The sequence below is a fragment of the Anomalospiza imberbis genome, chromosome 13 (assembly GCF_031753505.1).
Source record: "Anomalospiza imberbis isolate Cuckoo-Finch-1a 21T00152 chromosome 13, ASM3175350v1, whole genome shotgun sequence".
Lineage (NCBI taxonomy): Eukaryota > Metazoa > Chordata > Aves > Passeriformes > Viduidae > Anomalospiza > Anomalospiza imberbis.
The window spans coordinates 9,455,270-9,470,776 of record NC_089693.1 but is presented as its reverse complement, the minus strand read 5'-3'; the positions used below and the strand labels follow the sequence as shown (position 1 = coordinate 9,470,776).

General features: G+C 42.4%; 1 protein-coding gene across 4 annotated transcripts; it reads right to left on the bottom strand.

Annotated features, from left to right (window-relative positions):
• Positions 1-462: 462 nt before the first annotated feature.
• LOC137481868 (lamin-B3-like) lies at positions 463-15,345 on the bottom strand. 4 transcript variants are annotated; one of them, XM_068203809.1, is made up of 12 exons: positions 15,210-15,345; positions 10,407-10,563; positions 9,545-9,670; positions 8,479-8,649; positions 7,442-7,567; positions 7,101-7,321; positions 6,183-6,408; positions 5,201-5,308; positions 4,238-4,354; positions 4,040-4,141; positions 3,839-3,909; positions 463-2,021 (listed from the first exon to the last, which is right to left on the bottom strand). In XM_068203809.1, exons 1-11 carry the CDS (start codon positions 15,281-15,283, stop codon positions 3,868-3,870), a joined length of 1,470 nt encoding a protein of 489 aa, XP_068059910.1. In that variant the 5' UTR covers positions 15,284-15,345; the 3' UTR covers positions 463-2,021; positions 3,839-3,867. The 4 variants fall into 4 exon arrangements, with proteins under 4 accessions (XP_068059910.1, XP_068059908.1, XP_068059911.1 ...); XM_068203807.1 differs by lacking the exon at positions 15,210-15,345 and adding an exon at positions 14,550-14,939; XM_068203810.1 differs by lacking the exon at positions 15,210-15,345 and adding an exon at positions 10,751-10,890.
• Between the last annotated feature and the right edge of the window lie 162 nt (positions 15,346-15,507).

The following is a 15,507-nucleotide window of genomic DNA, read 5'->3' as shown; positions in this document are numbered from 1 at the left end:
AGTCAATACATTTCTCTTTCTAATATTTAGTTGAAAGGGATGGAAAGGAGGAGAAAGCAAATAGGCAGTGATGGAAAGACATGTAATAAAACAGAAAAGCCTCAAAATTAAGGAAGAAGTCTGGCATCAGAAGTACTTATCCAAATGCAGATAGAATCACTTTGTTTTTGTCCATCTCCTGCTTTGCTTAGTAATGTAGTAGTGACCAAACAAAGTGAGTAGCCCTGGAGGAAGATGTTTTTTTGTCAATTGCTCTCCATACAAGACAAATTTATGAGAAGAGAGCTGAATTCTTTACAGGGAAGCTGTCTACTGAAGATTCCTCTTAAGCTCACAGCAGTTCAGCTCTAGTTGAAGTGATAAACAGGACAGCAGAGTGCATTGCCTAAGGTTTCTTCACTCTGCAGTCCCTAAAATCACCACTTTTATTACTTCAAAGTCTTTTGAACCACTCAGAAGAAATCGTTGATTAGACAGACCTTTATTATTTAATCTGCAAATATTTAAATCCAAGACTGCTGTTATATACATGAAAAATACCTTTAATAGTTAAAAAAGTTATAAGAAAAAAAGATAAATACAGCAAAGTTAGAGCAGCTGCTATTTCTATTGTTTGAGATGGAACAAGAATTTGGATCTGCTAAAATCCAAGTCTTGAACCAGCATCTACTCTTGATGTCTCAAAATTAGAATTTTTAAATAATGTAAGAGTTTAAGCTAGTATAGGAAAACCTCACCTTAGCACCTGCATCCTAACGCAAAGCAGGTCTTGAATTTGGAACTGAGCACTTTGGCAAGGTAAAAGATGGTTAAAACACTACTCCAGCATTGAGAGAAATCTGCAGGCTCAGCTGCTCCCCTCCCCTCCTGCTCTCAGGTGGAAGTTTACTTCATGTGGCTCAAAGCCCTTCCTTTCCCCAGGGCCAGCAGAGGAGCAGTTTGGAGGAGAGGCAGAGTGCTGCAGTGCCCTCGAGACTGACTATCCCCTCCTGAGGGTTACAAGCATTCCATGGAGCACAGAGCAACCAGAGTGAAAGGGAGCTGCACACTGGCCCATAACCAGTTTTCCCCACAGCTGCAGCTTGCATGGAGAATTAGCACATAAGGGCTCCAAGAGCAGTGACTTTGTTGTGTTTTTCACTACAGTTAGGGCTTTCTAGTTTTGATTTTTGACTCAGAATATTTTTGTCTCTAGCCCCTTAGAAAGTTGTTGGGACCAATCAAACAGTGTCAGCAGCACAGGTCACAGTACCTGCTCTGTCAGAATGAGATGCTTTTTCACATTTTCAGGATACATTTGTCTAAGTTAAGGCTGGTACAGCTCTGCTGTGATACACCTTACCTAGGAATATACAATACCGAAACAGGGACTTCCAGGTGCTAGACTATAGAAACAATACATTTAATAACAGGCAGGAATATTTTTGACAACTTGCTTTTAATTCTGAAGTGTTTCACTCTAGGAACTGAGTTCTCTCTGTATCAGGATCTGAGCAGGAAACATTTCAGACCACTCTTCAGGACAGTGTTTTACTGCAGACTTGTTCAAGGTGCAATGGTGTGATTGGTCCCATGTTTCCTGCTCAGGCTGGAAAGAGAAATTACCTTTGGAGAACTCAATGTCAGAATACTGAGAAAGCTGAGGCAGCCTCATTTCATTGTCAAGTATTTAACATCCTTCTAGGGCACATGTTTAGAAGCTTTGTAAACTCTGTACCCTTCTCTGTTTCAGCAGGTCACAGAAACCAGATCCTTGCATAAAAGTAAAAAACTTCACATGGAGCTTGTATTCTACTTTGTATCAGTGAATCCAAGGCCAGGGTCCAGTATCAGAAGACAGAAAATTCCATCATGTTATGGACAATGCTTCTCACAAAGACATCAGATGAAATATGTGAGTTCCAAATTCCAGATATGACAGAAGATATCAACAAAGACACAGTCTGTGTCACCTGGGACTGAGAGGTGTTTTCAGATGATTGTCCACATTACATGACAGAACAGCTGGGATCTTCATTTTGCTGCAGAGAGAAAACATTAGGCTGATTAGCATGTGTACAAACTTAATATTCCTTTCTGGTTACCTACTTGATCCTCATATAGGGTTTTTAGCACTTTGTAGATTTTGTTACTTATTAATAAAGCAAAGCAGATTTTCAAGAGGCAGTACATGAACTGTGCTACACAAGTCTTTTAAGTCCATGCAATACATGACCTTGTGCCTTCCTTAATGAAAGGCTGTCAAACTGCCCATCACTACCTCTCTTCCCAAGCATCAGAACCTACACGGCATGCAGATACATGCTGCTCTTGTTAGGATGGTAAAAGCAGAAACAAAACATGGAAACACTGCCTTCGTTTAAAGCACAGCATGCATTCTTCCCATTATTTTACTGCATTGCAACAAGTGAACTTCTGTTTACTAAGCAGCCATTTCTGTACTATCAAGGCAGCAGAAGCATATAGGTACTAATATCAAAAGTTTGACAGGAATTCAGCAAACAGGAATGATATTAAAATTTGATCGGAAGTATCAGAATTGATTCTTACCATAAATGGCACACAACTGTATTGTAAAGTCACCGATAAAACAGATTAGAAGTGTAAGGAAAAAAGTTACTTTTGCTTTCCATCACTGATTATTAAACAAGTCATATAAGTAAATTTAAAAAAATGCCTTTTAAAATAAAAAGAAGCCACCCTTGAGGAGAGGCTCTACTCTGAGTATGAAAAGAAGCTTGCATCACTAAGAGCCCAAAGGGTAGAACAGCATTATAGACCTTTTTAATAGCCTATTTAACAGGGTCTCCCCATCCTTCAGTGAAACTGAAAATATTACAAGAACATGCATGCAAGTCAAAATCCTTTAAGCCAAATGGTATTGTAGTAATAGATACTTACGCAGATTTTCTGTTTGAAAGGACAAAAAAACCAAAAAAAACCCCAGCAGGCAGTAACTGCCTGTTTAGGTGCATTTTTTTTTTCATAAAGACAGTAGAAAGGTACTTGTAAGTCAGTTTTCAGACAGATACATTATGAAAATATCTAGGAATTGGTAGTGGAAGCTTTAACCTTGTGCAGTAAGATGCGACTCCTCCTTGTAACTGTGTAGGATCTGTTTTGGGAAGAGCTACAGTAGCTGAACATTTGTCAGCAGGAAGGAGAGAGTTTTTAGCTAAGCATCCCCTTCTTAGGCTTTGGAGTTTGTATCATAGTATTGTTTCAGGTCAAGACAGAAACTAACTTGAATCAAGTACAGTCTATAACTGGTTAGGACCAACTTAAAGCCCTCACATTAGTTGGTTTAGACTATTTCAGCAATTAAAGATAGCTAATGATAAATCAAAGTACAGTAGGAGCATCCAAAATGCATCAGTTCAGACTTGTATTATGGTCAGTCAAGAGCCATTTGAAGGGGCTGAATAATCTTGCACAGGATATTACACCATGCAAGTTGGTAGCCAAAAGTTTCTAAGTATATTGACCTTAAGTTCACACTGAAATTGTCTTAAAAGCAATGCAGGAACACTGGAGTGTCAAGTCACTTCGTCCCACAGAAGTGGTTAGTGTTCGCATTCTGTTCTTGGGATAACAGCTTTAATTCACAGTCAGATGTTTAGATGAAATGGACATTAAAGGTTGTATTTTCAGTGTGTCAGTAATAAGACAGCAAACAATTAATGCTACTGTTTGGTCATACTCAGAGAATAAGCAAAACTTCAGTTGCATTTCTGATGCAAAGCCATGCAAGCTACATCCTATGTGGGACAAAAGACTGCAGCACTACTGATGAAGCAAGTTTTCTATGAGGTGACAAGCATGATTCTCACCATCTCACCTGCTTAAGGAAGCTCACAGGAACCACTATCATGAAACCAAACAACATTTCTTTTTTCTTCTTCTTTTGGTCTGACATCAAGAAAAACATTAAGAGTTGCAGGATATGAATACTTGAAGAAGTATTTTAATTTAGTAAGGAAAAGAAATTGCCATTGAATGACTCTGCTGACAGCATATATTTAAACTTTAGACAGCTTACCTGAGATGCAAACTCTGCTTCACTTCCAGTTATTTCTTCATAATCATCATCTTGCTCACTTTCTTCTCTGGGTACAAGCATTATCTTCCTCTCTGCAAGTTCCTACAATGCAATTGAGTTGCCATCAAGGCCCCGCAGGAATTAAGTGCAAACAAGTTTAGCATTAGGACAGTAGAAGCATTTTATTATTTCACTTACCTCACCATCATCTGTAATGAGTGTAACACCAATATTATCTCCAGTTCCCCAAGACTTCTGAGACTTCCAGACCAAATCACTAGGACCTGGGCTTACACCAGCAGCTGCACCCCAGATCTGCAACAGATTTACAGTGAGCATCTGAAGAATCTTTTTCTATAGTTAGATTATGATACAGTCTAACCTATAGAATTATTAAGTATTTTAATACCGAAGACATCCAGTAGGACAAACTGAACCACTGTAATCCCTGGCAAGTTAGTTCTTTTCAGGACTACCAAGAATGGTTGGTAAAGTTTTTCTAGCTGAAGATTGTAAAACAGTGCAGAAAAGGCTGTTATCAGCTTCTATCCAATGTAGAGGTAGCCCTGCTTGACCACTCAGAACATTTGAGTGACAAAACCAAGCCACAGTCACAGACACACTCAGGGCAGCGACTGTGTGTGCAAGAGCCTCTTGCCTGGAGTCACTCTGTTGAACAAATTCCTCCACAGTTTGGAGTAGCAAGTGTAGAGTTCAGCTCTTTGATCACCATTAACATGTACTTAGAGAGTATGGTTTTAGAGCTATTATTTCTCTTAGTACTACAAATCATGACATCAGCATTGCTGACCCAGAGTAGGCTAAAGATTTTAGCAAGAGTCTGAGTCTCCGAACAACTTTTATCAAGTCACAGGAGTATGGGAAACCCTAAAAAAACCTAGAATACAATGATTTTGTTCACAATTAGAGCACACTCCAGTCTGGGATAATCCAAGTTCAGTCCAAGCTTTAAAGGAAATTTAATTAGCATTTCAGATCAAGTTGCTTCAAGGATTTTCCCCCTATCTATCTACACAAAATAAGAGCTTTAGTTCTTTAGACACTTGGAGTATCTATTTAGTTTTCAATATTACAGGAATCTCTACTGACATCTAACATAAGAACAGAGCTCTGAGGAAGTTTTACAAACCCAATACCTACTGTAACTTCTTGGCCTGCCTGAAGAGTGAACCTTGAAGGAAACTTGTAAGTAACATCTGCCACACTTCCAATACGTCGTCTCAACACCCAGCCATGTAGAGATTGATCCTGTGGGACAAGAAATTTCTCTCAGCATTACAGACCAACACCATGTAATTCAAGCACAAGGTTCTTTCCAGACTCATGGGCCAGTTTTAATCCCTCTCATGCAGCATACAAGTATCTGACAGTTTTGAGGAAGCAGCCACATTTCCATTAAAGCTTCCCTCTGTTTTCTCCCTATACTTTAGTCTTCATCAAGTTAAGCCACACCTATTCTTACCTTCCATTAATGGGAGGGTCATGATAGTCTTTACTAGGGAGATTCTGATAAATTATGTTTGCCATGGCCACCTACCAACTAATCTCGTATTTTATATGTAGAAGCACCAGATGTTAATGAATAAAAGCATATAACATAAATAAAAACATAAAAATATAAATATAAAAGCACCTTAAAACTTCATGGGTCATTCTGCATTTCAGGCTGAAATGACTAAACTACAAGCCATATGTTTGAAGTCCTGATGATGAATTCTAGTAGTTCTGGATTTGCAAACTAAACTAGTGGAAGAATTAGCTAATTGGCCAGATAAGCCCTCTGCACAGATGAGATATCACCTACTCTATTCAACCTTTAGCTGTTTTAAGTATTTTCAACTAATATGAAGCCATCTTTATCCAATTTACTAGAGCACCCTATTTAGTTTATCAAGGGTGCGTAGTTCTGATAGTGCTAGCCTGAATGACAAACAGATTAAGGTGTTTGATTTCTGCATAATAGAGGCTCCTGCACCTCCACCCAAAAAGCACCTCCCAGACAGCCTTGGGAACAGAGCACCTGCAGTACCAAAAGGTCAGTCTCTAGTCTGTCACTAAGCTAAAGCCATCCCCAAGCAGTCATACATTGCAATGCAGACTCAAAAATGGAAGTACCTCCTACCTCATCAGAGTGGTTTTTAAGCCTGACAAATTTCCCATCTGCATCGATCTCGTCAATAGATATATTTCCAGTAGCTGAAACATGCTGAATAGTCTTAAGTGCAGCACTATGCTCCCTCTTTTTGGTTTCTTTGATTTTCCTTTTCTTCCCATGCAGGTATCGTCGCACCTGACTTGCTGCTTTAGTTGCTGTGCTGTGTGAAGATGGACTGGGTGACAGCTTTAGCCTAGAAGAGAGTCAGATAACATTCACCTGAACATCTGATGTGCTTTGTTTCTTCTCATGCCTATCCTCCCACTATATCCAAGCCTAACAGCTTCCTATATCCAAGCTTTCCATGGGGTCTTGCATACAAAATTTTACTTTTTTTGGCAAGAGTAGCTAAGTGGTTTGTTTAGTCTGGAAGACAGCCCCAGAGTTCAGAGCAAGCTTATATTGATAAGAGAAGATTCATAATTGCACTAAATATTCCTTTCAAGTCTCAACAGACAATCTTTAGTGAAAGTAATTTTAAGTTTTTGACCCTTCCTAGCATATGAATTGAGAGTTCATGTTCTCACCATGCATGCAAGATACCATGTCTGCATAGACAGGAGTTGATCCAAGTTGCCAGCTTCATTCATGGAATTTGAATGCTCTTACACATGTAGCACAAAACTTTGAGAGAGTTGAGGAATGATTAATAGATCTTTGAATTTTATCAGCTGGATTTATGACGTTACTTCATCTTTCTATACCACGTGGTAGATGTGGGATATAAATGCCATTTACAGAAGATGATGCTTCAGTAACTGAATTACTATATTAATGACAAGCTTAATGTTTGTTTCTTGTCCCCCCACATTTGAAGGATAAAGAGTTAGTGTAAAGGTCTTGAATGAAGCAAGTTCTCATAATGAAGATCTTGTCATAGCCTACCTCTGTTCCTCTCCTTCTAACATCTTTCTGTACGCATTTATTTCCCAGTCTAGAGCCAGTTTCACATCTAAGAGATGCTCATACTCTTCCAGCTGTGCTTGTGCCTGCTTCTGAGCTTGTTCCATTTCTTCCTCCTTTTCAGCCATACGCCTTCGATGGAGATCACGATCGTAATCCAGCAAATTCTGTAGCTCCTTTATCCTACTCTCCAAAGCAACATTCTAAATTTAAGGGGAGGGGGAAATAATGAAACCATAAGTGAAGATTAGAGAGAAGAGGCCAGTATTTTAAATTGAGAGTAAATTAAAATAATTATAAGGTTATACAAATAAAGACAGAACCTGGCTTTGATATTGATTAACTTGAGATATCAGACTATCAATTGTCTTCTGTGTTTCCATCAGCTCCTCCCGAGCAGCATTGGCAAACTCACTGTTCCTTGCTGCAGTTAGCTGGGCATTCTCCACCTATGGATAAGTTACTGTTAGTCCTGGGTTGCACATTAGCATGTATGATAAACAAGGAAGGAACACCAAATAATTTTCACCTGCTACACCTGGAAATAGTTATCTTTTACTGAAGTGTGCAGATACCAATAAAGTCCAGGTCAGAAAGTTCTATATTGCTTTCCAGGGAGGTTAACACAAGTTTGACATTTATGTCAGAAAAAGTCAGCAATAATCAGGTAGTGAAAAATTCTGGATTAGGATATTTCAGTTAGTAATGTATGAAGACTTTGTATGGATATTAAGTAAACTGATTCTCCAGGAGACCAATGGAGAATAAGTTTAGGAGCTGCTTGTCAAAGCATAGAGCTGCAGGATATTGGGTTTACAAATCAAACTATCATCACTCTTCCCCAAAAGGTCTATTATTAAAGAGTTCCTGCATCTTTACAAGCAGCATTGAATTGCTCTACAAATACCTCAATCATGAGATATCCCACTAAAGGATAAAGTGCTCCTTTAAGAGGCACTTACAGAATTTTCAGTGGAAACAAACACAGGCATCCAGAGGAATTCCCCGAGTTGGCATGCAAGTTGGTGTGTAGGAAAAGTTAGGTTTTATTAAAGACTGAAATTGCTTAATAGAAACATAACACACCTTGGTCCCGAATCTGTCAGAAGTCTGAAATATGACTGATTTCTAATCCCTCCCTCTATTTATGCATGAACCGGTTTTCTTTGGGATCAAATGTTTGCAGAAATCCTACTGTCAAATTTGATACTGCTTTGAAATTCCATAACAACTTATTCCAAGAAGCTGTGCAGTGAATGCAGGGGCTCCATCTATCAGCTGGCTTTGCCAGTGTGACCTTAATTATGTCAAGGTGCAGAGAACTGCAGTTTTGTTTTACTGTCACCTTTTCCAAACTCACCTTTGCACTGAATGTTCGCTCCATCTCTTCTTTGTAGCCTTGAATTTGTTCTTCATGGTGTTTTCTGAGCCCCTGCAGAGCATCTGAGAGCTTACTCTCAAATTCTCTTTGACGGCCAGATTCTACTTCTGCTATCCTGCTCTCATGGACTCTTTTTGTCTCCTTGAGCTCCTAGAAGAAATTTCTCAGAGAATAAACAAGCCAATACAGTTTGAAAACTGGATTTAGTGTACCAGCTTCACAAATCCATCCCTGTTGAAGCAGATTTATCATTGAGTACACAGTAATTCATCTTTATGTGTAACTTATTCATCCATTAAGACTGCCACATCCACCTTGCTGCCTCACTATTGTTTTGCCACCTCAATGCCAACATTGCTTAAACTAAAATGCAGTAAATATTTAATTTGCAAGACTAATTCTTTGAACTAGATAGATTCTGTTTGTTTTTTTAACTTAGAACACATACATAATACAGTTCAGTTTCTTTAAGCACTGTTCCTTCACCTATTCTTGTTTTATTAAAAAAGTGACAGTAGTTAGAAAAATTACAATTCTCTATCAAACCATACACTTTGAGATTCCTACCAACAGGAAGGAAGCTGGTTTACATTCATATATAAATTATTAATTTAGTTGTATATAATGACTTCTCTCAGAAAGGTTACCAGACACCTCTGAGAAGTGCTAAGAAAGTTGGGAACACAAGTTGCTTAAAGGAGATTTAACTTCTCTTACTTTAGGCTTCAAGTAAACATCTGGAATCATTTAACAGTAACTAATATATTCACTGTCACACAAAGTAATATTTCAGATTTCAGTTCTCTTTAGGAGAGCAGCCTAAGAAATTTCTCATATCCCAGATACCTATTGGTACTATCCCAGTCAACACGAGGTTAAGTACTTTCTTGAGCCTTCCTATTTAGATGGATGTTATGAGCTGATGGGCTGCCATAGGTTGCTAGTTACCTTTTTAGAGAAAAAAAGCAATGTTAAGATGGGCTTTAAGTGTATCCAAGGATCATGGACACCTAAAAAGATGCCTTGTTAATAAGCTAAAACATACATCTTCATGAAGGCGCTTCTGAAACGTCATTTCTTCCTGCAAAGTTCTCATATGGTTTTCTAGGTCCACCCTCCTCAACATTTCACTGTGGAGATGCTTTTTAGTATCCTCCAGTGACAGATTCAGCTAGAAAAGACAGACAACAGGGTTATCAAAATTAAGAGGTATTTTTTCAAATTAGGCAGCCAAATTGTTACAGATCACTCAACTTAATTACTCCAGCAATCAAAACACACTGTTTGAGTGAAGTGGGTTACTCTGTGTAACGTCTTATGTGAGTGGAATCCAAATATCAGCAACAGATAGAATCCTATTTAGTTTTTATGAAGACTAGATTTCCCACAAGGCAAATATAGAACAGTCCTTAATCCCACCAGCTAAATTTGACTCCTCAAAGTAGAGTTCTGATGAATCAATGGTACTATCCATATATATTCTTCCCCTTTAAAACTGTAATTATTCCAAACTTCTTCCTACTAATATAATTTTTTGACACTTAATCCTCCAAATACAGCTTATGTTGACAAATTAATATACGCTTTCAGTATTATACACTTCCCTGATGTGTCAGAGAATGCTCCAGGGACTATAGCAGAACATTTCATCTTGCTTCTACTTTGGAACAAGAAACATTATATCCTATGGCCATAGAATTAAAGGTACCTACAACAGGTGGGAGTTTTAAGGAAACCACCATCAGTAGCATTTGCTGTTGGCAGGGTTGTAGAAATCTTTTTGTCTGCCTGTCACTGTCATAGTTACCAGGTCTTCTCTGCTTTTAAATATCAAAAACTAATTGAGGAAAATGAAGCAAAAACTGCAGGAACAAAAGCAAAGTTTAGATTCCAACAGCAAGCCTTACACTGAGTACTTGATCCTTTAATTCACGGAGCTCATTCTCCAGAGTCCGGTTCTCATTCAGGGCTGTTGCTAGATCAGCTTCCTTCGCATTTAGCTGGGCATCGAGGTCTCTCACACGAGCCTGGGCCAGGTTTAAATCACTTTCCTTTTTGGAATTCCTACAGGAGAGAGTTTTACACTGTTAAGTGCAGCTAGCGAGGGAGAGTTTGTCCTCAACGTGTTTCCCTTCAGAGGGGTCTGTGGTTAAACACAGGAAAGGTTTGTCAGGCTCACGGTGAGAGCAGAAAACAAACCAGACAGGGCCCTCCGACAAGCATCTTTTGTTACACCGGGGAGATTCCCGACCCATTTTCCAGCTCGTTCAGTGCGAAGCCCAAGCGGAAGCCGGCTATTTTCCACGGCATTCCCAACGGGAGAGGGAAGGGACGGCACAGGCCCCCGGCTGCACGGGGAGGGCTGGGCACGCTCAGCGACCGGGGCCGGACAATCCTTCAGGGACAGCCCCGCAGCAAAGGCGGCCCCAGCCCCGCAGGACGCGCCTCAGGCCGGGCCGGGCCGGGCCGGGCCGGGCCGTGAGGTGAGGTGAGGGCAGCTCGGGGCCGGCGGCGCTGGCTCCGCACGGGGCGGAGCGCGGCTGAGGCTGCCGGCGGTGCCGCTCCTCCTCCCCGCAGCACACAGGCAGCTTTGTCCCCGGAGGCCTCCGGCCAGCCCGGGCTGCGAGTGACTCCCGCCCCTCCCTCACACCGCAGAGGAGGTACAGGGAGAGGGGAGCTTTGCTTTCAGAGAAGAGACCATCTCCAGACCAATGCCCAGGGAGTGGAACCGCAGGTACCACCTGGATGGCCAACACTCTTCAGCTGCCATCGGCACCACAGTGAAGTGCGAGAAGGGCCCACAACGAGCTCCTGCCAGGGAAGAACTCTGTCATAATTCCCCACACTGCTCCAACGTCTAAAATCCTTCCAGTTGCCTGCCTACTATCCAGAGTCAGAGTCCCTGCTCAAAACTCCTATTCGAGATTACAAAGAGTAAAGGAAGTCCTCAATTTATTTTAGCAACACCAGTTCTGCCAAGTGGCAAAGTTGTGTCAACTCATACAATGAGTTTCTAGTGGATAACTGAGACCACCTGGCAAAAGTCCAAAGTAATTCTGCAGGATTGATCAGCTTTAGAAAGCTTAAACTGCAAGGAAAGATTGGAAAATACTAAAGGTTGTTTAGTCTAGAGAAGGGAATAGTGACAAGAGACAGACCAATTTTTAAATACATGAAGGACCACTGCATAGAGTTAGGGAATCTGTTTTCCATGTCTATTGTGGAAAAGACAGGAAGCTCCGGGCTTAAATTGCAGGGAGAAATACGTGGGTTAGATGTTAGGGAGAGGAAACTGGCAGTTCACCACTGGAGCACACTGCCTGGGGGGGGGATATTCTGGGATCTCCATCATCTGGAATTTAAAATAAGGGTTACATAAAATCTGTTGGAAGAGATGCAGGTATGGCTGGCTCCAGCACAGGCCTGGGGCATGTGGCTACATCAGGTGCTCGCTCAAGGCCTTTTCTAGCCCTGCTCTTCAGAGGCATTTGTTGACTGTTGTGCTAGAAGTTATTTACTCTTCACTCAGACTCTAGGAGAAACATAGTGAAAAACAAGATAACTCACAGTGAAAAACAAGATAACATGCTGTTGTTTCAGGTTTCTTTCTTTTCTAGGTATTAATTATCCACCTTCCTTTTGGGGTCTCTGCTACCACTACCACTTAATGTATTACATATGATATTATGTCAATAACACTATATAATACTGACTGTTTCATCCTACAATAATATAAATTTCATTCTGCAATCAAAGTGTGTGCAAAACTGAAATTCTATTAGTATCTGTTTTAACAGTTCACTTTCCAATGTAAGCATCTGACAGCCAGGCTCAGGTTTCCTGGATTCTTTCCTGAAAAATATTATTTTCAAAGAACCCTGGAGTGAGACATTTCATCTTTAAGAACAACAATTTAACAAGTCTGACTTTGACAAGAGCATTTACTACCCTTTTAATCCAAGTTTGGGGTTCAGAACACCACTTTCCACCCCTATGCAGCAAGCAGTGACAGTTGCAGTACTCTGCAACATTCCATATACCAACCATTCCAGAGCTAAGTGTGGCCTACAGACTATCAATTACATGCAAAAGACTTTGAGGCACTGCCAATCACATTTCTTAAAAATCAGGATGTCACATAGGCTTGATCTGGAGAATTTAAATAACTTTATCAAAAGGTTTCAGGTGTGTTTGAAACAGACTCCCGTTTGTCAAGACCAGAGGATGTCAGCAGCAGGTATAGAATTAATTCTTACAACCTCACCTGCTATACTGTGTTTTTTCAGGAGCAAAACGCACATCCATATTCGCTGGTGCAGAAAGGAACTGCTCTTGTCTTTTTCTGCTGTGTTACTGCAGTTGCTTTGACCTTCCTGAGGCTTTGAATTCAACCAATATGCTTATCTACAATTCCTCCTCCCCAAACATCTTTGGCCTGCTTCCAGTCACTGTTGTTTAAGTAGCAAGAAAAAACCAAATGGAATCAGTTTATTGTTGTCAAAAACCTTGAGTCTCTTAATCAGTGAATAATAAGGGCCAATAGTTAATGCTGTTGGGAAATTATCTGGTGACATTTCATTCTATAACAGTTAAACGGCCACCAGGTTATTTAAAGGGTGTATATATCTAAGGACACGATACCCTCAAAGTTTGTTCCAAGTCATCTGAGACATTTGCAGTTAGGCAGCCCAGATACAACACACATTAATATTAGGACTTCAGTCTAGTCCCTTCAGAAACCAATATGCACCACGTATCATTTCCCATGGGCTGTATATTTAACCACTTCTAAGACCTAGTCACTGTAAAGGGAAAAAACCCAACCCAACAGTCTAGATAACTGCATATTTGCCAAGTCTAAAGCTTTACAAACAAAGCCAGAGTTACACAAACACAAAGAGCAGCAGAAAACTCTTAGAACAGGCATTACCCCTCTCCTCACTGTCCATTCAAGTGGCTGGTCAGATTTATGAAACAGATCTGTGAGCCAAAAGCCAGTATGACAGAGACAAGCCCAACAGCTATGGAGCTGAAAACAGAAGCTTACAGTAAAAACATGTTTTATTCCCAACTAGAACAGCTACTTGAGTCCTGCTGAGTCTATGAGGAGGCAATACTTCCTCTAGGCATTAAAAGAAGAAGCTGGTGCTTAAATTTGCTCTGATACAGGTTTATAACAAGATGTAGGGGGACTATGGACATCCAAATTATTAAAAGTCTATAACTGATATGGGGATACAACAGGGCATTACAGTAACTAGCAGTGCTAGCAGGCTGCATATTTCTATAGAGGAAGCTTGTTGGGATTGGACACTTGTTCACACACCTCTTCCTCCTTCTGGAGGATGGGACAGCACTTTTATTACCTTTGTTCAGGCTTGGTGAGCCTAGTCAAGGTGATGATTCCAGTCTCAGGATACACAGCTTACAAGAAAGTCAAGCTAAAACAGCAGGCAGCTCATCTCAGACCTAAAAGCCACTAGGAAAACTTCTGAGCAGAACCAACCTGGTCCAGGTAAGCCATACTGCTCCCAGAAGTATCTTCTACCTGTATTCCCTCTGGGCAAAGTCTGAGCTAAACAGCCCAAAAAAGATGTGCTCTGACTCCATACAAACACTCCTTCCACTGCTCCATAACTTTCCAGATACTTGCCATCATCTTCAGTGTTTGTAAACACAGGTGTGGTGCCAAACCCATGCAGCTATGCATTCATAGCCCAGAAGGGCACCCAGCACCCCACGTTCTGCAGGAGCCCCATGCCCATCTCAGGCAGGTGCTGATGTGACCCCATAGCATCAGAGGTACTCAGCAGGTCGCCCCAGCACGCCTTCGGAACAGGCATCCATACGTCTCCTAACCCCAGAGCGCCACACCTTCGGGAGTATCACGCCTGCACGACCTGGACAAGAAACATCACCGCGCACTCCTCCCACAGCCCACGGGCTCCTGCCAGAAGTATCCCCTTCCCCTCATCCTGCAGGAGCCCCGAAGAGGCGGCTCCCCGGGGTGTCCCCAGGAAGGGAGGCCTGCTCGGGGCCGGAGCACCGACCTGACGTGCAGTTGCCGGTGCTCCTCGCCAATCTTGCCCAGCTCCACCTGCAGCGTGGCCCGCTCGATGGCGATGTCGTCCAGCGCCCGGCGGGCGTCGGCCAGCTCCGCCTCGTAGCGGAGCCGCAGGCAGCCCAGCTCCCGGTCGCTGCCCTCCTGGTGCTCGCTCAGCCGCTGCTGCAGCGCCGACTTGTCGGCCTCCAGAGTCCGCACCCGCTCGATGTAGGCGGCCAGGCGGTCATTGAGCTGCCGCAGCTCCTCCTTCTCCTGCAGCCGGCTCAGCCGCGCCGGGCTCAGCGGGGACTCGGCGGCGCGGCTGACGGAGCGGCTCCCGCCGGCCGGCGTGGGGGGCAGCGCCGTGGCCATGGCAGCCTCCGCTCCGGGCCCCGCCGCCGGCACCGCCCCGCGCAGGACACCGAGCGCCCGCCGCCGCCCCGGTATAAATAGCCTCCAGCTGCCGCCGGCCCGCGCCGAGGGTGGGCAGCTTAAAGGGCTCAGGCTGCGCCCTGCGGCCGCCCCGGGCCGGCCGAGCCCTGTTGAAAACGCTTTTTTTCTTCTCCCTCCATCCCCTCTCTCCCCCGCTTTATCTTTCACATGTGCCTTGCTGCATTTTATCAGTCCGATGGTGCTGCCCGGAGAAGGCAGGGAAGGAAAAACCTACCGCAGCCCTGCGTTCTCACAGACCGATGCAAGGGGTCGGGATGGAACCAAAATCCCAGCTTTAGGAAGATGCATGACAGCTGCAGTGATGCTCACACTCCAGCATGCTGCTGCGTCAGTGCTCTGTCTGTTGTGTCTGGGATTCTTTTTGCAAATTGTTCAGCTGATGAAAAGAACCATTCTGCTCTTTGTGGGCGTTCTAGCTTTCCTGTCAGCCATCCCACTTACATAGTGTTCTGCTTAAAAATTGATGCATGAGCAAAAGGATATAGAAAGAGAACTTGCATGAAGACAAATGT

Excerpts from the sequence above, each read along its gene's own strand:
- LOC137481868 (XM_068203807.1), bottom strand. The coding sequence starts at position 14,914 with ATGGCCACGGCGCTGCCCCCCACGCCGGCCGGCGGGAGCCGCTCCGTC. Across the intron at positions 10,564-14,549 it reads CACCGGCAACTGCACGTCAG|GAATTCCAAAAAGGAAAGTG; the intron begins GTCGGTGCTCCG and ends TCTCTCCTGTAG. Across the intron at positions 4,142-4,237 it reads TCATTACAGATGATGGTGAG|GAACTTGCAGAGAGGAAGAT; the intron begins GTAAGTGAAATA and ends ATTGCATTGTAG.